Source organism: Pyrus communis, chromosome 11 (assembly GCF_041283825.1).
Source record: "Pyrus communis isolate YQ-2024b chromosome 11, ASM4128382v1, whole genome shotgun sequence".
In the NCBI taxonomy this organism is placed as follows: domain Eukaryota; kingdom Viridiplantae; phylum Streptophyta; class Magnoliopsida; order Rosales; family Rosaceae; genus Pyrus; species Pyrus communis.
In genome coordinates, this window is record NC_142575.1 from 10,289,766 (window position 1) to 10,315,512 (window position 25,747).

Here is a 25,747-nt window from a genome sequence, read left to right on the forward strand (position 1 = left end):
TTGAAAACATAATACTAAATTTGTATATGTACATCACATTGGCACATAAATATTACTTCAAAACATAAGAACAACATTTGTCTTTTAAGTATTACATGCCCCAAAATAAGAGTTTAATGAAAAAACATTAATACATTGTTACAAAATACCAAATGTTCAAGAATGTGCAAAATGAAAGGAGTTGTGTTTCGAGGTTGAGGAAACCTTGCATGTTTTTTACAATAAAACCATTCAATTTTCATAGGGAACTGATATTTGTTTATTTGAACTGCCTTAAAAATACTATTCATGAGGGTTTGTATAGTTTTTAAAATTTGAAACAGTGATGTACTGTCCTCACAGTTTAGATGATGCGATTACGAGTGTTTGCATATTATTTCACATATTTTGCACTTGTAAATTAATTATTATATTTTTTTAATGTGTTTGCTATTTTTAAATTACTTGATATTTTTACTTTTAATGTATTTTATAATTTTTTTAATCTCACTCCTTGCCTATAGTATAATAAAACTTAAATTTTTTTAAATTTATATAGAATAATAAAACAATAATACATATTTTAATATAAAATATATACATATACACTATAGCTATTGTATTTTATAGTAAGCTTTTTTAAGTAGTTTAAAACATTAAAATCATCAAAATAACTTTTTTCTCAACGTGTGGAAACGGGTTATCGCGTGTCACTCTCGTGTAAACCTATTAAGGACCCATTATTAACATGTTTTTATCGTGTGACCCGATTAGTTATTGTGTCGACTCGAACCCCGTTATTTTCGTGTCATTTACGTGTCGCGCTAACAGGTTGTGTAAGAAATTGTCAGGTATATTCTCAAGTTCCAATGGGTGGTTCCATTTTTGTGTTTTAGTATAGGGGTACAAAGGTACAATTTTTGAAATAAATAGAAAAATAACACAATAAGTTGAAAGAACTGTTATTGGCAATCCAAAATTTTCATTTTGCACTCCTTTCAAGTGTTTTTTTTTTCTTTCTATAGAAAATACGTAGTGTAAAATGAGAATTTTGAAGTGCCAATAACAATTCCCTAAATTAAAAGATTGTTGTGAAGATATTTTATATGATATAATTATGTAAATATGTAGTAGATTTGGTATAGAATCCTACGAAATCTATAATTGTGTGAGTTCATAGTAGATTTGGTATAGAACCTAACTTTTACACTTTTGAATTATAAACTTTGCTTAAATTGTGTTCGCATTATTATACATTACTACTTGTGAATTTGATGATTTTGTGAAAAAAAAAGAAAAAAAAAAAACCTAAAATCGTAGTCAAGCTGCAGTTGGAAGTCGCTGCTCAGCCAAGTCGTCAAGCCAATGAAGCTAGCAACTCATGGCGACAACACCCATAGAAACAGCGTCGTTGACGTTTTTTTTTCTCGCCTCATCTACACTTCGATGGAACCAAAGCCCAACTCTTGAAGCACTCGTGTTCACCATGTTTTCTTGTGAATGGTTAGACGACGACCTAAATTAGGTCGAAGCTATGGTAGTTCGAATCAACGACGATTTCATGAACTGGTTCCGTTAAAACCTGACTGATCTTGAAACCCCACAATTATGTGGCCATAAGTTTGCCTAAAACCACCCTCCCTGATGAGGATGACGGTCTCAATCTTAACTCTTGACCTTACTACCCCATAAACCACCTATAATGGCGAGTCTAGTTTTTTCGGCGAAAGAAGAATACACCCAACTTCGACTGTAGTGTGCCGAGTGAGACACACCCAACTTCAGCTGAGGTATATCGAAGAAAACTCTAATTCCTCGATTGGGGAATACCGAGTAAGCCATTCAAATTTGGTTGGTGCTTACCAAACGAACCCGAGGCATGTGCCTCCTAAAACGGGTTAACCATCGGGTTCTGCCTGACCTAAGCCCAAATTGGGCATGTTTCCCTTTTTACCACAAAGTCGTGGCTTGTAGCCACTCTAGCTTACAGTATAACAACAACAATAACCCATGTTGCTTTTTTAGTTAGGTTATCTTAGCTCGTTTTTACTATTTTGGACAGTAGCCCAGCAAATAAAATAAAAAAGTTTTAGGGCATGTAGCCCATGTCAGCCCCAAAAACTATATTTGGACTGAGACTCTCCATGCATAGTAAGGGTGAGCAGTTGAACCTGAAAACCGAAACCGAAACACAAACGAAATACCGCACCGAACAGTTTAGTTTTAGGGTTTCAAAACAGTTTCGGTTTGAAACCAAACTGAATGAAGAAAAAACGGTTTGGTTTCGGTTCCGGCCATCTAAAATAGAATCGAAACCGCATAACTTTATTAAATATTAAATTCTAATTGGTTATTTCATTGAGTCTATACATTTAGTATGGACTCAACCACATCATAACATGGCCACATAAACTCTTTCTTTTCTTTCTTTTAGTCTATACTATTTCTCATTTGCTGCTCAACTTTATTGATTCTTCATCTAACTCTCTATCTCGGTCTCCATTCTCCAGAAATTCACAAATCGCATCATTCCATTTGAGTCTTCAAACTATATTCGCGAATCAATTCGAACCTTCCTCTTCATTTTAACTCTCCACACTTTTCAGTCTAACTCCGGAAATTCGCAACCCCAAACTCTCTCTCTCTCTCTCTTGGTCTCCCCTTCGCTTCATTCCAGCTCCTAGCCTCTGAAGTTCACAATGCTAATATGGTAAGAACTATGATTTATAACTTGTTTTATTTAAATTTACTCATATATTTGAGATTAATTTTAGTTTTAGGTTTAGGGTTGGGTTTTGAATCAAAAGGGGATTTGGTTTTTCGTTGGTTAGTCTTTAATTTTTCTTTGTTCATGAACATCAAAATGTCAGAATGTTGTTGATTGGTATTCCCATAAAATCCTAAAAATAATTGCACTTATATGTTAGGGGAATTTTATTTTTACTTGGATCAAATGTAATATGAGTGAATATATGACTACGAAATGATAAATGTGAATTGCAAAAGAATATAAAGTTAGAATATTTTTGTCCATTGGTGTTGATGTTAATTGTTGATTTCAAAGTGAGCCACTAATTAGTTAGCAAGATAGCATGTGTTTGCCGCTAATCAAAATGAATTAGGGGAGAGATTCTACACATCCATAAATAATTTGTACTTGCTATTAATTGTTGCTTGCTTTTAATGGTTGGTTGTTGCTTCTTGCTTGTGTATAAATAATTTCTATACATCCATTACCATACATATGCTACTGATCATTTACGTTGCTTGTTGTTGTTGATGTTAATTGTTGTTAGTTGTTGTGCTTGCTGTTAAATATTTCTTTTAACTGTTGTTAATTGTTGTTGTTGCTTACTTTCATTTTATGTTGGCTTTTTAGTTAAAACGGTCCATTAGATTTGTATAACACATCACTTTGGTTCCTGAGATTGAAAATCAATAGAAATGGTCCCTCAGATTGTCCACCATCCATTATTTGGTCCTTCCGTTATAAACTCCGTTAAATATCCCAGAGCTCTTGGCCAAAAGTTTGGGCAATTTTCAAAGCTTTATAACTTAATCGTTTCTTAACCAAATTCGATCCATAATATGTCAAAATGACGATAGAAAAGTGTAGAGCAAGATTATACCTATTTGGAAGCCCAATGGTTACCAAAGATGGCCGGAAAAAAGCCTGAAATGTGACTGGTCCGCAGGAAAACTGGAAAACTCGCGCCGAAATTGCGTAAACTTTAGACCTTCATAACTTCTTCAATACTCAACAAAATTGAGTGATTCAAAAACAAAAATCATACTTCTCAGTGAGATGAAGAGAATGATACCTTTCCCGATGGCTAAATCGTCATGGTTTGACCGGAAAACGGCTCAAAAGTGGTTTTCTTGGTCTCGAAAAGGTACCATTCTCTTCATCTCGTTGAGAAGTATGATTTTCATTTTTGAATCACTTAATTTCGTTGAGTATTGAAGAAGTTATGAATGTTTAAAGTTTATCTAGTTTACAGCGATGTTTTCCAGTTTTTCCTCGGACCAGTCACCTTTCAGGCTTTTTTTCGGCCATCTCCAACAACCATTGGGCTTCTAAATAGATATAATCTTGTTCTACACTTTTTTATCTTCATTTTAATATATTATGGGTCGAATTTAGTTAAGAAACGATTGAGTTACGAAGCTTTGAAAATTACCCAAACTTCCAGCCAAAAGCTCTGGAACACTTAACGAAGTTTTTAACGGAATAACCAAAATAATGGATGGTGGACAATCTCAAGGACCATTTCTATTGATTTTCAATCTCAGGGACCAAAGTGATGTGTTATGCAAATCTCAGCGACCATTTTGGCTGAAAAGCCTTTTATGTTTCAGTCAAGATTTGAAGAATCCAGCAAACATAGTTGGGTTGCTCATTCTTCTACAGGTGACTCCTTTGAGAAGCCAAAGGATAAGGCAATAGAAATTGACCTAGAAAATGAAGAAAAAGTTGAAAGTGACCCAGAAAATGATGGAAATGAATCTGAAGGTGAAGATGATGCACAAGTAAGTAACTCTGATTCAAGAAAACGTAGTTGGGTTTGGGAGCATTTTATAGCATACTATGTGACGAAAAAAGTGAAGACAATCAATGACAAAGGGGAGGAAGTTTGGGTGGATAAAAAGCTTAGGAAAGCTAAATGTAATTATTGCCCAAAAAAGAACAATGATGGTGAATATGCAGTTGAACCGAGAGTAAATGGCACCTCAACTATGCAACACCACATTGAAAAATGTTATAAATTTTATCAGGGGAACAAATGTAAAAAGCAAAAGTGTTAATCGGGGATAAAATTAAAGGTAACAATCTAGTCGCTATTGGCTTTTCACAAGCTAGTGTATTAGAAGCATGTGTTAAGATGGTAGTCATATATGAGATGTCATTTAGTACCGTTGATAAGATGGGGTTTCGGCTTTTTTGTGTTGTTGGTGTTCCATTGTTTAATGTGCCTTCTAGAAGAACACTTGTTAGAACTTTTCTCAACATGTATAAAGAATGGAAGACTTCTCTGAAGAAAAACTTAAGTGGGCACATAATTTGTCTCACCACCGACACTTGGACAAGCACACTAAACATTAATTATGTGGTTCTTACTGCACACTTCATTGATGATGAATGGAATATGCACATAAGGATCATAAAATTTTGTGTTATTCCTAACCACTATGGAACCATAATTGCAAAGTTAATTGAAAATTGCTTGTTGGAATAGGGGATAGATAAAGTTATGACAATTACAGTGAACAACGCTTCCGCAAATAAAGTTGCTTTTGATCAACTTATGGCAAAAATGAATAGATGGGAAAATTCACAAACTATTTTAGGTGGCAAGTATTTACTTGTATGATGCATCGCTCACATAACCAACATAATTGTGAGTAGGGTTCTAGAAAACGTTAGGCGCTAGTCGGGCTGCGGCCTAGACGGATTTAGATAAATTTTTTGTATATCTTGTAAATAAGTGCATATTGACACTTACAAAAAATTATACTTGTATGAAATCCATGGATAAGATAATAAAATAATGATAAAATGCAAAAATAGTATCCAACAAGTTCAAAATTTAAAAACACATTAAGCATATATGTCATATAACCATAGTGAAGAGTATTGTAGGATGACACATGTCAACAAGTTCACAATTTTAAACCACTTAGACTTAGATAGGATTTTTTATTTTATTTTTTAATTTCATTAAAAAAAAAACTGCCTAGCCCCACCAAGTCCTGCCTAGCCCACCTAGGCACCTCCTAGCCCGCCTAGAGCCCATCCGATTTTTCCCACTGATTTGCAAGAAAACGCATCGGCTCATCACTGCCCAGTGCCTAGGCCCTTTTTTAGAACATTGATTGTGAGTCATATGATGAAAAGGCTAAATAATGGTCTTTTAGCTATATGAAATTGTGTGAGGCTTGTGAGGAGCTCTCAACAAAGATTGGAGTTTTTTAGGCAAGCCGTGAATTTGGTGAAATTGACGTGCAAAGCAACGGTTTGCCTTGATTGTCCTATTTGGTGGAATTCTACATTTGTTATGTTGGATGTTGCCTTGAAGTTTAAGAAGGTCTTTGCTACTATGCCGAAGGATCTAGAAAGTTCATTTGTAGCTTACTTTAAGGAAGTTGAAGATGAAAAAGATGAAGATGGGGTGATTATTGCTTGCCAAACTAATGGGAGGAAAAGGGTTGGACCACCTACGGAAGAAGATTGGTTCAAGGCAGAAGTTTTTGTTAAGTTTTTATGGATGTTCTATGAGGTGACTTTGAGGGTGAGTGCTTCTACACATCCCACGGTTCATACCGGCTTCCATGATGTCATAAAAATAAAGACCGCTATAAATAATTTGGATCCCCAAGCCAATATGCAAGTCAGTCTACCTTCGGAGCAATTATTGAAGGCAATGGCTTACAACATGAGATCAAAATATGAAAAACTATTTTAACTCATACCATGAATTAAACCCTCTAATTGTGATTGGACTTGTTTTAGATCCTAGGTTGAAGTTGAGGCATGTCACACAACTCTTTAAAAAGAAACTTTCTGATTTTGAGGCACAATTGAAAACTAATGAAGTAAAACATCTATTGCATGCCCTTTATGATGCATATGTCCCAAATGTTGAAGGTGGAAAACACATAAAGAAAGACCCTTCACAAGCACAACATTCTGCTTCATCTGATGGGGCGTCAATGGAAGATGATCTTGTTGATGAATGGATGCATTTTGTTGAAGAAAGTGATGAGAAAGTGGTGAGAGATGAGGTGGACTCTTATTTATTGGATCATTTGGTACAAATTACAAAAGAGGAGTCCACAAAGTATTTTAACATTCTCTTATGGTGGAAGATGAATGGTACTAAGTATCCTATATTGGCTACCATTGCAAAAAATATTCTTGCTATTCAAGTCTCTACCGTGGCATCAGAAAGTGTTTTTAGCACCGGGGATCGAGTAATTTCATATTCTAGGAGTTCTTTAACTCCTAAATCGGTAGAGGCCTTGATATGCATGCAAAATTAGTTGAGGGCGATAACATTATTACTTTGGAGGATGATGCACCTTCAGTTGAGCACATTGAGTTCTATGAAAGTATTGAATCGGGTAAGTATATCATGTCAAGTTAAAAAACTTTCTTAATTTTCTTTTTCAATATATTTTGTTACTTTTGTAGGCTTTTTAAAATTTATAACTAATGTGATTTATATTGTTTATATTTTGTATTATTTACAGTTGGCCAAATCAACTTCAAGCCTCGCCGCTCTTACTATTAATCCACAACCACAAGGTTCAAGCCAATAAAAAGGTTCTAGTTCACAAGGATGAATGGTTTCCCATCTATTGGTTTTAAATTTACAACGTGCAAGGCCTTCCCAAGTATCGGCTGCCCAAGCCCGTTCACGAGTTCAAAGACCTCCTAAACCTTCGGCTAGTAAGTGTGCAAAAAGAAATGGAAAGGCAAAGGTTTGAAACTTGAATGATGCAAAGTAAGTTGAAACACCAAAACTTTTTTATTGAATTAGATGAACAATTAATTTTTTGGGTTGTACTAATGTCATAACGCATTTTGATGTTGAATTTTGTTTGAAGTTTGAACTTTAATTTTAAATAGTAAACTTAACAATTCAATTGGGTTGTACTAAAGTAGCACCATAAGGCATTTTGATTTTTAATGTTGAACTTTATTTCAAGTTAAATTTTAATATTGTCATCAAGTTGAATTATTCTGTTGTGGTCCTTGTAAATGTGAATTCTGTTGTCATTGACTCGTTGCCTAGGGAAGCATAGTTGAGTGTAATAATGTATGTTGTATGCATGATTGATTGTAATTGAAGCCATGCTTGATTGAATTTTAGTATTGTATGCATGCTTGACCAATGCAGTAATAGAAGACATGCAATTCTTTTAATGAATCTAGGGGTATTCAATCAGGATTTTAAGTAATTCTCTGAAATTCAATGTGTATGCAGTTAGAATTTTAAGATAGTTTATTAAAATCCTTAGAAATCCAGGTTATTCAATTAGGATTTTAAAGAAGTTTATAACATTTCAAGTGTATTTAATTAGAAATTGATTTTAAAGAATTTGAGAAAGTTGAGGAATTGGAGGGAATTAGAGAGATTTCATAGTATATTTTACGCATCCACAAATCTCACATCTCCCCATGAGATTTCGAGGGAATTAAATCAAAATTTTATATGGAATCTCTACAAATCAATTAAACTCCATAAAAATTCATGGATTTATAAATCTATTAAATCTCTCAAATTCTCAATTGAATACACCCCCCTAAGTATTCACAAATCTCACTAGTCCCCTGAGATTTCGAGGGAATTGAATTAAAATTTTATATGGAATCTCTACAAATCAATTAAATTCCATCAAAATCCATGGGTTTAGAAGGTTCTAGTCGAACCTTGGCGAGTATGTTCGGTACTTTCTAACTGAAGTTGGATGAGCATATTTAATAGGCATTTGTCAAAGTAGAACATGTCATTCAGCACATCCCTAACGTAGCAGCGCATGCCTTTCGGTAGGCTCTAGCTGAAACTGGGTCACACCATTTGGTAGACGCCATCTGAAGTTGGATCTATATAGTTAGGTACCTTTCAGCCGAGTCACTGGGGTACTTCTCTCACTATTGTGATTTTCAACGAGTAACGTGGTATTAATCAAATATGAGAATTTGGTAAACTTTCGCTACATTGTTGCTTCATGAGTAAGTTAGAGACATTGAAGGAAGAGAAAAATCTTCTTCGCTAAAAATTCAATCAGATTCTATAAACTTCATAATTGTACCTATTCATGAATGTAAAGGTTTCAATAATGTTTTGCTTCAAGCAAGATCATCTCTAATAATTAAAAGGTCAGTAGAGAAAGTCAATGAGCCATAGAATCCTCTTAACAAGGTACCTCCGTTTTTTATGCTTCAAGCATAAGTTTTTTAATGCTTCAAGCATAAGTTTTTTAATGCAGAGCATGGCGGTGGCTAATTCAGCTCTTCCACGCCATTGTTGGCTTCAATGGATTCTCAACTTCTTGATAGTCAAGTAGAGCTTCACGTCTTGTACCCACATAAGTAGTTTATGTCGTGATTTGTGCTATGAGAAATAAACATGGATAAGCATCAAAGTTAGAACATCCGGATTCTAAGACATGATTTGGTCTAAACGGATTAATTATAGGTATCGTTTGGTATGCAGACGGGACGGGACGGAACGGAATGGGACGGGACAGGACGGAGCGGGAGCAAAGATGCCCTCGGATGGAAACAAGGAGGAAGAAGAAGGAGACGGAGAGGTTATAATTTTGTGTTCCACGGATGTGGAACGAGTCGTTCCAGGGGGGTGAGGTGGAACGAAAATTCACACAAAACTCGTCCCGTGGAACAGCTCGTTCCACCCGTTTTAGGCGCACCAAACGTGGGACGGAACGCCTTGTGGGTCAAATTAAAAGTATGGACTTCAAGTTCACTGTACCTACATTCTTAATGGCAATACAATATTACAAATATTATATATTATGCAATTCAATTGAAAAAAAAAAACAGTAAAATTGCAAACATATAATCCCAACTAAAGCCATTTAATTAATCAAGTAGATACTTTTGGAACCTATGTATTAGGGGTGGGCATGGTTCGGTTTGGTGCGGTTTTGAGTGAAACTAAAATCAAAACCGCAAGTTTTAGCGGTTTGGTTTGGTGCGGTTTTGAGGCCAAAACCGAAATGAAACCAAACCATTTGGTTAGGTTTGGTTTGGTTTTAAAAGATTTTTAAAATCAATTCTTAATTGAATACACTTGAAATGTTATAAACTTCTTTAAAAATCTTAATTGAGTACACCTGATTTCTAAGAATTTTAATAAACTATCTAAAATTCATTTTTCCGACCTAGTAGTTGTTGTCATTTGGGTTATTTTAATCTTTTTAACACTAAACTAACCCATTAAAACTTATATTTCCAAAAGAAATATACCCACGCCAATGAAAACGTACTCATGCCAAATGAAAACGTACCAACGTCAAATGAAAGCATATTTATGCTGAATAAAATGTACAACGCCAAATGACACGTACCAACGTCAAATGAAACGTACCAATATCAAATGAAAACGTATTTATGTTGAGTAAAACATACACAGGCCAAATGAAAACGTACCAACGTCAAATAAAACGTATTAAACGTCAAATGAAAATGTATTTATGCTGAATAAAACGTACACCTGCCAAATGCAAACGTATCATGCCAAAGTGTATCAGTTACAAAAATTGTTTTTTTTAGTAAATATTTTATCGTTCGGGTATTTGGTGAATTATTATTTTCTAAAAATTCTTTAACTTCTAGATAATGATAGAGAATAACTTTTCTTTTCATAAATAAGTATGGAAACACATGTGATCCTAAACTTCTAAAAGAAGCAAGTGGCCCTTTACAACAGTGATGAAAAAGTGTTGAGCCCTTACATGACAACGTTGGCTTGACAAAAAAATAAAAAAGTTCTAAAAGAAAAAATTAATAATGATAAGAGGATACTGCAATTAGTGATGAATAAACACATAGAACTCTTTCTTCGTAAAATATGAAATGAGTAAATACATAAATAAAAAAATGTCACTTTACTAAAAAAAATACGCGGCCAATTTTTAAAATTTTAAAATTTATTTATTTTTATTTTGAAATACGTGAATGATATGTATATTATTAAGAAAATATTAAATGTGAAATATGCATAGGTAGTGCATTATACATTGAACTTATAAAAAAACGTGAAATTTAACAAATCATTGAACATTTACAAAAATATTTTAGACCAAAACATACAAACGTGTATAATACAAGCGAATTTAAAAGCCATGAGACGGTTGGCCATTGATACATCTCTTTTAAGCGACCGGCGACCGCCCTAGGTACCTCCGGCAGCGTTGATAGCCTACTTCCATAGCAAAACTGAAGATGGCCTAATAGCCTACAATTTAGCCACCACCATGTTCAATTTGGCCACCAAGTATAATTTTTGACAAACCAACTGGAACGCGCCGAAGCTCAGGCAAAAGATAAGAGTACAAACTATAGAATTTATATTTTAAACTACATTCATTAGATCAAAAGGCATTTGATAATGTGCGTATACAAACTCCTAGCAGCTAGGTAACTGTTAGAACTTCTACCTGTGCTAATACCATGTCGCAGCCCCGCGCCATGCCCCATAGCAACAAGGACACATGGTGAAACTACGTTAATTAGAACCGGGAACCTGTATCCTGTAACTGATTAGTCATCGTCCGATAAACAAACTACGTCTGTGCGTCCAGCAGTATGTACTTGGTTGAAACATGTTCCGATGGTAGGAGCAGGACTAGAAAGGTGCAATTGGTCACGGTTTAAACCCAAATTCGGCAATGAGGGAAAAATACCAGGTGGGTTAGCACCAGATTGGCTGTTCATTAGTAACTCCAACGCGGATATATTACAACGAAGACCGGACAATCCTCCTGCAGTTTCAGGATGGTGAGCCCTATTATAAGGAAGAGATTGTTGTGTGGGGGTTGGAAGTCGTGGCACATGAGGAAGTGACTGGGACATTGCAGGAGGGTTGCTATGTGACTGCCAATTTGACATGGATGTTGAGGGTCTAAAAGGTTGGAGATGTGGAGCTGGGGCACGAATATCACCTCCACCTCGGGGGATTCCAGTGGAAGCGAAGGAACCAATGTGAGGCGGTCTTGCTGGAATGCTGGGATATTGAGCAGGCAAAAAAGGAAGAGTCTGTGTAGGTGGAACTGTACAATGCGGATTGGTTGCAGGTGCACGTGCAGGCGCAGGTGCAGGTGGGGTTGCCTGGAGGCTGCGTGTGAGTGCAATTGAAGTCGCCAGGCTAGCTGCAGGAAGGCTTGCCAAAGATGAACCGGCAACTGTAGAACTTCTTTGTGCATTTTGCTGCAAAGAGAGCTGGTGCAGCTGCTGGACGAAATTGGAATTGCCATCTGCCAGGGGAATAAAGGCGAGGAGCATAAGAGCAATGCAGAAAAGTAATTCATATATAGAATAAAGCGTGTGTTGATTCATGGACTGCATGATCCTTCATGGCATACAAGCGGATCAAGACATGTACATGTTTAAAATTTATAACATGCAAGAGGTTCAGATTACCTATATTTCAAATTCCACTTAAAGCTATAATTAAAATTCAGATTCCAAAAATAAAGCCTAAAGGGGGTGGTTAGCATTCTATTAGGTTTAGCAGTAGCCTGTACAAACTTTTTCTGAACACTTTGCAGATTTACATAAAACCTACAAACTTTATAATTAGACGAAGCTAATGTATTATGTAATTTGCAAAATGAAACAAAAAGCTAAAGAAACGCCCAATGATGATTCTTGGTCTTCCACGAGAAAAATACCATCCAAACCACACCTCTGGTATATGAAAAAAAGAAAGAGAGAAAATAAAAAACAACTCAAAAGGTATGATGCAGAAATTTCAAACCTTTCTGCACTCCAGATGCACTCGATGCCCTAATAAGATCCATGTATTTACAGAAAGCCCAGGAGAGAATCTTATTCCTTATAACCTGGTCACGGATTGCATCCTGTTCCTTCTTTTTACTGTGAAATTCAGCTTCAGTCTCCAGTAATCTAATTTCATACTTGCGACGAATTTCAGTAGTAGCCTCCTCTATCTCCTTTTCACAATCAGATTTCAGGCGCTGCTTCTGTTAAAAAAAAAAAAAAAAAAGGTCTTTCAGAAAAATATTTTGTTTAATAGAGGAAAAAAAAATTACAAAAAGATAATAACTTCGAAACCGACCATATCTTCATGAGACTTATGGTTTTGGTCTGTCTCTTTGTTCAATCTTTCCAATTCGTATTGGAGAGGGTCAGAGGATGAGGTCAGAGGCATCCCATATGCCATATGAGGTGCAGCATGTATAGGATGAGTATTAAATGCATAAGTAGCAGATGTAGCCCATGTGTCTGGCAAAAGCTGTCCAAATCCACTAGTAGGGATATTAACAGACCTATGCAATGTCAGAGGCTGCAAAAAAGTTTGATCTGAAAGATCAAGTAAGTTCGTAGCATTTTCATATGAACCCTGAGCAGTTTGGTCAATGGTATGATCTTCAATACTTGGCTGAATTTCAATTCCACCAACTGAAGATAACTCAAGAGGATTACAATCAGGTGTATTAGAGTATGGTGGCTGTGGCACTTGTACCACAGGCTCATTCTCCACAGCAAGATCAGAATGAACGTATGCTACTGTTGCAATTGATTGGGATACTGGAATTTCAACTGGTTGGGCGGTATTCTGCATTTCTCTAGCCTGTGCATCTCCACATTGAACTTCTCTCAATGTGGCTAACAGAGTACCTTTGTCTTGGTGTGCCTGGACAGGTTACAAATGTGTCAGTAAAAGCCAAACCACTTGCTCTTTTTTGTCTTTATTTCATTTATTAGAATCAACTTTATTAACAAACTTGAATACCATGTCCTCATAAAAACCAAGACAAAACTCACAGAATAATGAACAAAGTTCTTTTGTATAGATTTACAAAACCCATATAAATCTCAGAGATTTAACCTCATAATTCTCTGGATAGTATAAAAAAGGAGTGCAGACAATGTTCCCATACAAAGCACAATGTCATTTTGCAGCAAGAGAATAATGATCAAAACAAGGTGAATAGCGTACAGTGAGAATATCTAACAATTTTATACCTGATGTAGTGCCACTGAACAGGCATCCACCACGGCTGTCACAAGCTCCACTGCTGGTGAGTTTACCAGGGTATTTTTCCCAGAAGAGATTTCATTTGCTGCAATATCCACTCCATTCTGTTGGTTGACCCTAGTTGCACTATCAGATGCCACAGCGTTCAATTCACTGTTCTCCTTTTCTGTGGAATTTTCAGGGTTTTGTTCAACAAATGAAGGTGAATCCAGAGACTCAAGATTATGCAAACCATGACTTGAAATGACAGTATCATGTTTTGTGGTTTTTTCAGGGGTTTGTCCTTCAGATGAAGCTGGACCCACAGAGACAAGATTCCCCAGGTCATCCCTTGGAGAGACAGTCTCAAGAACTTCTGAACCAACCACTTTATCAGGAATATTTACTGTCACTGCCCGGAATTCTTCTTCAGATGAAGGTGGGCTCATAGACACAACATATTGCAAATCAGGACTTAAACTGACAGACTCATGTTCTGTTATGTTTTCATAGATTTGTTCTTCAGATGAACGTAGATCCACTGACACAAGGTTCTGTAGACCATCATTCAAACTGACAGGCACAAGGACACCCAGCTCTACATCTTTACGTGGCACGGTTACTGTCACTACGCGGGTTCGTTCTTCAGATGAAGGAGAGCTCAGAGACTCAAGATTATGCAAACCATTGCTTGAATTAACAATCCCATGTTTTGAGGCTTTTTCAGGGATTTGTTGTTCAGATGAAGGTGGATTGACAAAGGCTAAATCCTTCAAGACATCATTTGAACTGACAATCTCACGCCATCCCAAATCGACCACGTTATCTGAACTGGTTACCGTCACTGCATGGATTTGTTCTTCAGATGAAGGTGGGCTTGTAGAAACAACTTTATGCAAACCATTACTTGAACTGACACTCTCGTGCAATCCTGTTGGAGTCATCACTTTTCTAATGGGACCACTACATGCTACAGCTTCATCAGAATTCCCTTCTGGAGTTCCAGACAGTCCTATCACTCCCCTTGTCATGCTCGGCACAATCTTATCAAGATCATGCTCTCTTAGAGAGGCAAAATCATCCAGATCTTTGTTAACTCTAATTTGTTCACTTGTCTGTGAGCATTCCAACTCAGGCTCAGGTTTATTTGAAGATGATCTATTTGGCATTTTGAGCCGTGCCCAGGATCCCACTTTCTGTAACAATTGTTTCTGCTTATCCATCAACTTATACAATGCTTCCTGCTGCAGTGCCTCAAGACGCTCAAGATCTATGTCCACACGTTGTTGATGTTCTTCAATTTCCTTTTCCAACTTCTTGAGCTTATCTGATCTCATTGAAGTATTAATCTGGAAACAAGATTGAATAACGGCCAACTCTGTTTTGTGCTCTCTTTCTAGACACCCCTTTTCTTCCTCGTAATTTTTCCAAAACTCAATTTTCTCTTTTTTATGCTTCTCAGTAAGTTTTGTCATCTTCTTCTTGAACTTTTTACGAATTCCTTTGATACTTTTTGAAACATCTTTGTGTGCTACATATTCTGGATTCACAGTCAAGTCTTTGACCTCTGATTGGACCTTCTGCAAGTTAGAAGTCGTTGATTGTGTACCCTTTGCATTTAAATGGTGCTTCAGAGCACCTTTACCTGATAACTTAGCGAACTTTAGAGACTCTGCATCCTTAAAAGTCCCTGTATGTAGTAAAAAGGTTGTCTTCAAACACTGCAGCATTGAATAAAAAGAGTATGCCTCGTCCTTTGTGCAAGTAAAGTTAAGGTGCTGCTTTGCAAGCAAAAGTGATTCTTTGTGGTTGACTTTTTGCTTGAGAAATGAAGCTGCAGCCCAACACTGGATTTATAGATATCAGTAAGTCAGTTAAGAAAAGAAAAAAAAAAGTTATAAGTGGCATTTTGAACACAAACGTGCATGCAGAAGCCAAAGACAATAAAAAATTAAGGGTTGAGCGTTTACCATGCAGATGCAACCAATTTTGCAACAAAACCATAGACATGATGGATTTTAATGCTATCATTTATCACAGTTATTTTAAGCCAAAATCAAAGCATTGCTATTTTATCTTCAGTGAAAACACATCAGAGTAAAGGGAAACCAGGAAGACAGAGCAAAATCCAACCATACAGGATCTTTCATGACCATATCAGTAAAAATCAATACCAGAATGAAATATGAGAGTTGCAGCAAGTAACATAAAGGAAAGCATGCATCTAAGAAATTTCCAGTTCAGCATGCCAATAACAAAAAGAATTGCACTTTGCTTAAGAGCACCCAAAAAAAAGGCCAAAAGACTGAAACACAAGTGCATGAAAGATGAAGACAATTCTAACCAGAGATATCTGAAATGCCTGCAGTATTGTTGCTGGTTTTGTATCTACTCTGTGATTACTCATTACATATTCAAGAAGCATTCTGACCGTATCCTTCAGATCTTCCTGCATTTTACTGAGAAGTTAATGGAATGGAAAACTGTGTTTTACTGAGAAGTTAATGGAATATTGAGTAAAGAAAAGCCACACAGAAGAACACAAATAGAAAGTAAATGTCAGAATAGAGAAAATCAAATTCATACAGAAAGTTGTAGGATTTCACATAATTTTGACATCCGTGGCTTCAAAAGCAGATGGAGACTCTTCTGGCCATCACACAATTTTCTTCTCTCCTCAGATTCAAACAGGTTACTCTCCGGTTTTTCTAATCCATTTTTATCCACATTATGAGAAGTAGAGGCACAATTTTCATCCGTTACTGTATTTTCACAACCAGTTGTCCTGGTAGAAGAATCAGGCACAATATCTGCTGGAGTTACAGAAGCTCCTGCAATATTAGAGATGCTTTCAGAAGCAAAAAGTGGTAACTCAGAAATCGACAACCTAACCCTAACATTCCACTAAGCCATAACTCTTGGGAAAATAAATACCATGAAAAAATGAAATTACTTTACAACATCAGCCATTTACCTTTCTTACATCCAGGACTGGATTTTCCCTCTGATCCTGGTTTTAGATGGGGTGAATCATCATTTCTATTTACAACTGTCCTGCGCTTTTTCACAACTTTACCACTTTCAACTTGCTGTATCGCTGACAACACATCAAGCTGTTGTTCCCTTTTCCGTTTCCCCTGAGACAAACCGGAACAAGATGTCCACTGTTTGGACTCTCCCTCCACCACCTTTTTCTGAAACCTAAGGTGTTGCTCTTCATCCTTAGGCTGACTTTCCCGCTTTCCGCTACACAACACCTTCAACAACTAACAAAAGTTTCATAATGAAAACAACAAAAAAATTTAAGTACAACAAACACGAAAATGGCCGGTAAGCAAATTCCGTCCCTCCAACTACACACCAACAGACTACCACAAAACTAAAGCCGGTAAGCAAATTTTGTCCCTTCAACTACATACCAACAGCCTATCACAAAACTAAACCAATTCAAAGGTTGATGAAAATCATTTGGGTTAATCTAAAAGCAGACAAAATCACAACTTAGCGCATGATAATACCTTTTCGCAATTGCCTTTGCTTTCATTTACTGCAAAACAACCACAAATTACAATAAAAACAGATACATTATTATAAGAAAATCACAATTAGGGCCAAAACTAGAAACGAGAGAAACCGGCCAGTTACCTGCTGCATTATCCTTCTTTCCATTTTTCAGAAACATTGCCTTGTAACTTTTATAATCCAGTATCTTCTTTCCCACTACATTCTGCTTCTGGCTCTTCCCTACTTCCCTATTCCGCAGCTCCATTAACGACGACGCCGAGCTTTTACCGTCAGACAATTTCGAACCAGACGAAGTCGACGAGTGGTTCTTCGCCCTCGGCGACCGCCGCAGCGGGCTCTGCATCGACTTCTTCATCTCAAATCTCTCGGATTTCCTCTTCGCTGGCGGAGGAGTCTTCGCCATTTTAGTTTTGCAACCCAAATTTCCGCAAACGTTAGCAACGCGGAAGAATTTGGCGCCCAATTTCAATTTTCCGGCAGTAATCGGAGAATGCTAGGGTTTCTACTTTCGAATTTCCGGCGAGAAAGTGAGATATTTTCCGAGAAAATTCGAGGGATGTGAAAGAAAAAGGAGAGGCGGCCCGGTTGGTTTTCTGCTTTTTTGATTTTTTTGGTGACAGAATTAATCATTCATAGAGGGAGTGCGAGAGTGTGCCGTACAGACTGGCAGACTGCCAGTGCCAGTTGTCTTAACTTGGAGAGGACGAAACCGTAATTTAAATTTTTGTCCTTTGACCCTTTTGCCCCGTCGGATTTAACCAAACAAATTTGGGCTGAAATGCAAAAGAGGACACAATTGCCTTTTAAATGGTCAAAAGTCCAATTGGCACAATGTACTATGAACGATGTACTATTTGTGTCATTTCATCGTATATTGTGTGATCATTTATCATGTACTATTTGTGTTTAATTTTAAATAATAAAATTTAAAATAATTTCTGTCCGCACGATGTACGATGAACGAACAAAATACGTGGATTCGCAGAATTCTCACAAAAATGATCTTTATTCACATGGAAGGGTTGGCTATTATTGTACAATTTTGTTCTAATAGAGTAATATTATATATACGTTTCTCATCGCATGACATTTTGAATGTTAAATTGGGATGTTGTGTGACTGTGAACCATTTTGTTTAGGTTGTTTTTCTAATGCACAATACGGTGTAGTCGGGTTGTGTTTATCTCTTGTCGTGTTCATGTAACAACACATATTGACCAACACGTATATCGATTAAATGGTAATACTATAATAATATAAAATAAATTCATATTATTAAATAAGAACGTTACGTTACTGTGGCGGTTTACTCTCCCAAATTCCCAATGCACATTAGGGTGTAGCCATTCATATATTGTCGCGTTTATGACGTCACACATATTGACCAACACGTAAATCGAGTAAATAAAATACTATAATAGTATAAAATAAATTCATATTATTAAATCAGGATGTTACGATACTGTGACAGGTTGCTTTCCCAAATTTCCAATGCACATTAAGGTGTAGCTAGGTTGTGTTCATCTCTTATCGTGTTTATGTCATCACACATATTGACCAAACACGTATATCAATTAAATAATAATACAAAGACTCATACTATTAAATTATGGTCGTTTCGTGACTGTGATAGATTGTTTTCCCAACACACAATAGGGTGCAGCCGAGTTGTGTTCAATTACCTATTTATATCTATTATTGTGTTCATGTCGTCACAACCCATGTCATTGATTTTTTATTCAAAACGATGTAGCATTGAATGATACAAGAAATAAATAGCTTAGATTGAAAATAAAAGAATTAAACAGTGGTGAAATTAAATATTGAAAAAATTATCAGTTTATTTACACATATTATATAAAATAGTGTTGACAATTTTCTAGTTGTGTCAATTATATGCAGGTTGTCAGATCCCAGTTCGGGGCGGATCACTTCCCGGGCCCGCTCCACCACCGTAGCACGATATTGTCCGCTTTGGACTCCGACCACGCCCTCACGGTTTTGTTTTTGGGAACTCACGAGCAACTTCCCAGTGGGTCACCCATCATGGGATTGCTCTAGCCCCCTTCTCGCTTAACTTCGGAGTTCTAATGGAACCCGAAGCCAGTGAGCTCCCAAAAGGCCTCGTGCTAGGTAGGGATGGGAATATACATTTAAGGATCACTCCCCTAGGCGATGTGGGATGTCACAATCCACCCCCCTTAGGGGCCCGACGTCCTCGTCGGCACACACGCGACCAGGGTTAGGCTCTGATACCAAATTGTCACATCCCGGCCCGGGGCGGATCACTTCCCAGGCCCACTCCACCACCGTAGCACGATATTGTCCGCTTTGGGCTCCGACCACGCCCTCACGGTTTTGTTTTTGGGAACTCAAAAGCAACTTCCCAGTGGGTCACTCATCATGGGATTGCTCTAGCCCCTTCTCGCTTAACTTCGGAGTTCCAATGGAACTCGAAGCCAGTGAGCTCCCAAAAGGCCTCGTGCTAGGTAGGGATGGAAATATACATTTAAGGATCACTCCCCTAGGCGATGTGGGATGTCACACAGGTCAGAACTTATATGTGTAAGAGTTTTAAGTCGTTTTAATACCTGTTTACAAAAGTTAAGCAAATAGCATTTTCAAAGGAGATGTCAAACATAACATGTCAAAATTTTACTTAATCGTTGATGTGGCCAATTGAGTATAGATCTTAAATCTTCTTCTCTCTCTTTTTTTTTTTTTGGCTAGATTTTTAGATCTTCTTCATTTTCAATAAATGTGTAATATTTTGGGCCACATAGTTACACTAACTATTAAAAAATAATTACAATTGATCTTAATTTTCATTTTATTCGTTGTCAATGAGACTAGTGTATTTAAAAATTAAATTAAAGGCATGTGACTCTATCTTTATTTGTTGCTAAAAAAGATAGCTAGAAAGTAACGAGTCAAATAACTCAGCTACTATATCATATATGACATCTCTCTTGGAAGACACCTTGATATCTTTTAGTCATAATTAGCATGTTTGACATCTCTTTATAGATAGTCTAAAACGCTTAAATAAGTGTGACGTGGCTCATAGGCTTTGCACCTACCGCACACAATAATCGACTGATTTTAAACTCTGCTCATGTTTGTAAACTACTCAACAAAATCTATTCACTTATTTCTCAACATGAGCAGAGATTAAAATCCGTCGATTATTGTGTGCGGTAGGGGCAAAGCCTTACTCAACAAAATCCATTCACTTATTTTTCAAAATGAAACATGGAAATACCAAAAGAAAAAAAGAAAAGAAAAAAAGAGGACATAGGGAGAGTGGAAGAGTGGAGAGGATAGTGCAAAGGGTATTTTTGAAAATATGACACTTGATTTAGTCTTCATTTTTCTTCCATTGATAAGGTAAATTCTTGGTTATTATGCAATCTTGTAGATTGAAAAGGAAAACTGAAAATACAAAGTAGAGTAGAATTCTTTCCCTTCGTATTACCATCATCTACTCTCTCTTTCTCTCACACTTTTTTTTTCTCTATGTAAATAATTCAAAATAAAATGTTGGTGTGTGTAACAACCCGTCTCGATTTTTATTTACGGATTTTGGAACGATGGGGTAGTTTGGTAATTTTGGTGGGGTTGATAGATATTTAAAATTGTTGTTTTTGGGTCTTGTCTGGTGTGCTCAAGTGGGGCCCACCTTTGGTTTTGTTCCCTTGGCCCAAACACTTCATCTTTCTCTTCTTTGTTCCCTCACTTTCTCTCTTTCTCTTAACTCCCCTGAGCTATCTCTTAGCTTTCACACCTCTCGGTGCACCATTGCACCACCACCACAGCCCACCTCACCGACGAGCCCTACCACCATCACACCAGTTTGTCATGCTTCTTTCCCCGAGGCCTGAACTGGAACTAACCCTCGGACGTCTCTCACACGCTCTCTCTATGTACGGCAAGGTTTGAGGCCTTCGAGCCGATTTCTAGCTAACTCCAGCCACTACTAGGGAAACCAAAGGTATAATCCTAATCTACACTTGGTTGTCTTCAATTTGGTGGGTAGATCGTATGTTAGGGTTGAGAATCAAAGTTGATCGGAGCTTGGGAAGTTTCAGCTTCTTTCTCCGTGAGAACCGATTTGAAAACCAGGTCGACCCGACCCGGTAGCCCTAAACCCAGATCCACAACCCTAGCCAGCCCAAACTTCTTAGGCCATAGAACCAGGCCCAAACTCTAAGCCCAATCTATAATTGTGACCCATTGAACCCAGCCCAGTTACAAGCCCAAACCCAAGGAAAACTGGCCCAACCCAGTTGTCTTAACCCAGATCCCTAGCCAGCAAGTGGGTAGCGTGTAAGCTTACACATGGGCGCTTGTCTTGGCCAATGCATGGAGCACACGCGCATCCACTGGAGGTATTGTGTTATGCCGTCATCCACGGCGGTGTCGGCAACTTTTCCAGCCAACTTTCCAACTACCCAAATCGGCGCGTAAAGGCGAATGCATCGGCGCATGAGGGTACCCAAGGTCCTCTGTTATGTTTTTTGACATCCTGAATCCGTTTATGACGTCCGTTTCCCAAAATTCAACCGTTTTAGTATAGTTTTATTAATTGGTGCCTTTATGTGCTTGGGTGTAATTGTGTATGGCATTTCCGTCCTCTTTTGTTTGCATGGCTCTTCGACGGCAAAGTATTTGTGAGTGGACCCCCTTCCAAAATGCATGTTTTACTATTAGAAATGCAAACATGAATAACATGATTTTATGACGACGTTTTATGAAACGTTTATGAGTAAATCAGTTTCATGCTTTATGACATGCTTTATCGACTTTACGTTCTTTGTGGTATATATGATTGATGACTATATACCTACTTATGAACGTGGTTTTACGATATGACGTTTTAGTTACTAAGCTCTGATTTAAGATAAATATACACACACACACACACATATTAGAAATATAATGTTAATGTTTTTATGTGCTTATTTAGTAGTTATTCATACGATCTGCCTATGGTCAAATGATATCATTATATGGCTTCGGTCGAGTGATGTAGGGCCTATAGGGTGAATGATATTGCTTACGAGCGAATGATACTGCCTACGAGCGAATGAAATCATTAATTGGCTTCAGTTGGGTGATGTAGGGCCTAAGGGCGAATGATATTGCCTACAGGCGAATGATATTTATATTGGCTTCGGCCGGAAGATACTTATATTTGGCTTCAGCCGGAAGATACTTATATTTGGCTTCGGCTGGGCGTAAGTTGGTGGCTTCGGCCATAAGATATTTATATATTGCCTATAGGCAAGAGATGTAGTGCCTTCGGGCGAATTGAAGATTTATTTTTATACAAGGTTCTAAAAAACGCTAGGCACTAGTCGGGCGGCGGGCTAGCGCCTAGGCTGTCCAAGCGGATTTAGGTAAATTTCTTGTATATCTTGTAAGTAAGTGCATATTGACACTTACAAAAAATTATACTTGTATGAAATTCATGAATACAATAATAAAGAAAAAAATAATAAAATGCAATACTAGTATCCAAAGTTCAAAATTTAAAAACACACATATATGTCATATTAGTTAAGATATTTTGAATGATTATATCTAATTTTCATAAAAATAAAAATCTCATGTGTTGTGTGAAGAGGTGCATGCATCTACATCCTCCCCAATTTCAAAAAGCACGTGGGGTGACCCTTACCCCTAACCCTAGTCCCCATCCCTCACATCAGTCAAGAAACCCATTTTTAAGTGTGGGGGAATTTGATAGGAGCATATTTAGGCGACTTACTTAGCTTGTTTTCGTGCATCTATGTTGTTAATTCATAATTGTTTTAGTAGTTTAAGCCATTTTCGTGTGTTTTTAGGTTCATATGGCTAAGGAAGCAAAAAGATGCATTTTGGAGCATTTTGGAGCAAAATTGGGCTTGGAATGGATAGCATATGCTTGGAGCCAAAGTGTTGGACGAATTTGAAAGCCTTGTATGCACTTTGGACATAAAACAAAGGGCCTAGCCCAATCAAACAATCCTTTGAGCCATGCAAAACCTCTAGCCCAATCAACAACCCTTAGCCACATGCATTCACATGCATCACAACCCCAAAACCATCAAGAAACACCATTCACACACACATGCACTTACTTTTTCATCATTGCACCACCATTCACACACACATGCACTTACTCTTTCATCATTGCACCACCAATTCAACACATGCATTTCCACCTTCCTACTTCATCATTTCATCCACATGCACCCTCAATCATAACAACCACATTCACTCTTAAACAATCACCCACATACACATGCATTTCCACCTTCCTACTTCATCATTTCATCCACATGCACTCTCAATCATAACAACCACATTCACTCTTAAACAATCACCCACATATTCTCCCATTCCCCCTATAAAAACCCATGCATTCATACACAAAAATCACATCTCATTTTCATACACAACACATCACAAACACATCCAATCTTCCCTCATTACCTTGAGCTACCATTCCCTTATAATCCAAACACCACTCCTCATCCATTTCCATAATTCCCCAATCCATTCAACACACCAACAACATCCCTTAGACCTTGTGCTACGACGAAGAGGAAGATAAGAGGGCCTAAACGTTCATACAATTCAAGTTTGAGTTGTTGGAATGTTTAGGTGTTTCTTTGATTCTCTTTGTTTTGTACCATGAGGAACTTCCTCTCGGCTTCATTCCATTAGATACACTCTCCCATTTCTTAAAGGATTTCGACATCAGTTTTGCTTCAAGGGTTCTTTCTTCTTAATCCTATGTTCACTCATGTTATATATTTTTATGTCAAACCTTTTGTAAACATGAAGTGTAACTAATCTCTCTCTAGGGATTCGATGTAGCCTTGCAAGATTGCCATGTAGTTAATTCGGAATTCTCATTTAATCTATCTATTTCTTGTTTCATTCTCCGATTTAATTGTGACTTAGTGTGTTGATTTTAATGCTTGATCATCATTTGAATTAACCACAGGTTGTTTAGCCAAGATTAAAGCACACATCATGCATAATCTTGGTAGATATGTGAATGAATGAAGGGAATGTTTTGCAAACATCCTGCCGAGTGTTCCCTTTGGTTTTGTGAAAGTTTCTTGTGCACTACATAGTCTTGATTAGGAACCAAAGTTGCACATCACAATTAGGCTCATGATTAGAGACATTTGATCAAATCCACACATCATATGGCTGATCATATCTAAGTGAAACAAACCCAAGAAATAAGTAGAGGGATGAGTATAATCTGACTTAACAAGCATGGACTTGGCTTAGCAATGGTGAAATCGAATCTCTAGCTTCATCTCCATTTGTGCTATCTCTTTTTATTAGCTGTTGATTCATTCATTTTGTGTTTACTTCATTTCCTTATGCTTTAATTTACAATCTGTCATTTAGTTTAATCAAAACCTAAATCCCCCTTTACCTTATTGTTCAATTTAGTTAGAAATCAATTTAGTTTATGCTTTAAAGCATTTTGAGTCTTTGGTTTGTCTTAGTGTTTTAAAGTTTAGTTTTGCATTCTTTGAGTCTAGTATAGTGTTTTAGATTGTGTTTTTAGCGTTTTTGAGTCAAATCCAAGTGATTAACAATCCCTCCTAATCCCCGGTCCAGAACGATCCCTACTTACATACTTACTACAATTTTCAAAAAGAGGGTTTAATTTGTGTGCGTATAATTCTCGCATCAATTTGGCATTGCTATGTTTTTTTTTTTTGAAAAATTGCTTATATAAAATTGTTGTGAATATATTAAATGATAAAAAATTTCAATGAATGAGCACTCTTCACTAAGCTTTGAAAAAAAAAACACATTTTTCAGAAGCATGATAGACTCTTCTGTTGTTTTACTATTGTTATTAACAGTAAATTTTTTAAAAATACTTTTTTGTTTGTTTTACCAAGCACATTTGATGTTCTAGACTTATTAATAAGTTGGTTTTCTTTGAAGCACCACAACCCTAAACTAGGCCTTAATACAATCACCATCTCTTTGGTCAAATTTGATCTTTTAATTTATATATATTTGTAGGAATTTGATCTGAACCATCATATAGTGATTTTATTAAATACATGATTTTATTGTAGCCAATCATGCAACGATTGTCACATACCTTTCCTAATTGAAACCTATTTTGTTCATTGAGGCTGGAACATTATGAAAATGTCCATGACAAGCTAAGTGGAAATCCTACATGGACATTTGAGTCCTTATCACTCTTTGTCCATTTTTCTACTCTTTCTAGGTAGTACGCGTCCTTCAGAACACGTGCGTGTGAACGATTTAAGCGCATTTTCTAATGATGAGCAAAATGATAATTTTGCACCCTTGAGATTCCAACAACAGTGGGTTGTTGGTAATGCGGGCTGCAGACTGTGATATTGATTGCCTATTCGTTGAACTTATTAGACAAGTAGGCATGTAGGCCCGTTCACACATGCAAACTCTCGATGTATTTGAGGCTATGAACGTTTGGGAGTAAGCGAAACAGAATTCAG

At 37.0% G+C, this 25,747-nt stretch overlaps 1 protein-coding gene and 1 long non-coding RNA gene across 3 annotated transcripts; one reads left to right on the forward strand and one right to left on the reverse strand.

Annotated features, from left to right (window-relative positions):
* Positions 1–4,088: 4,088 nt before the first annotated feature.
* LOC148692878 (uncharacterized) lies at positions 4,089–4,919 on the forward strand. Its single transcript, XR_015953160.1, has 2 exons — positions 4,089–4,492; positions 4,562–4,919. It is a non-coding gene; the product is annotated as an uncharacterized LOC148692878 (long non-coding RNA).
* A 6,154-nt stretch (positions 4,920–11,073) lies between these two features.
* On the reverse strand, positions 11,074–17,888 carry LOC137743459 (uncharacterized). 2 transcript variants are annotated; one of them, XM_068483354.2, is made up of 9 exons: positions 17,355–17,888; positions 17,228–17,256; positions 16,684–16,966; positions 16,296–16,540; positions 16,054–16,158; positions 13,718–15,556; positions 12,807–13,385; positions 12,486–12,711; positions 11,074–11,982 (listed from the first exon to the last, which is right to left on the reverse strand). In XM_068483354.2, the coding sequence occupies exons 1-9, from the start codon at positions 17,635–17,637 to the stop codon at positions 11,270–11,272; spliced, it is 4,302 nt and encodes a 1,433-aa protein (XP_068339455.2). In that variant the 5' UTR covers positions 17,638–17,888; the 3' UTR covers positions 11,074–11,269. The 2 variants fall into 2 exon arrangements, with proteins under 2 accessions (XP_068339455.2, XP_068339454.2); XM_068483353.2 differs by having other exon boundaries at positions 16,684–16,975; positions 17,355–17,779.
* Positions 17,889–25,747: the final 7,859 nt, after the last annotated feature.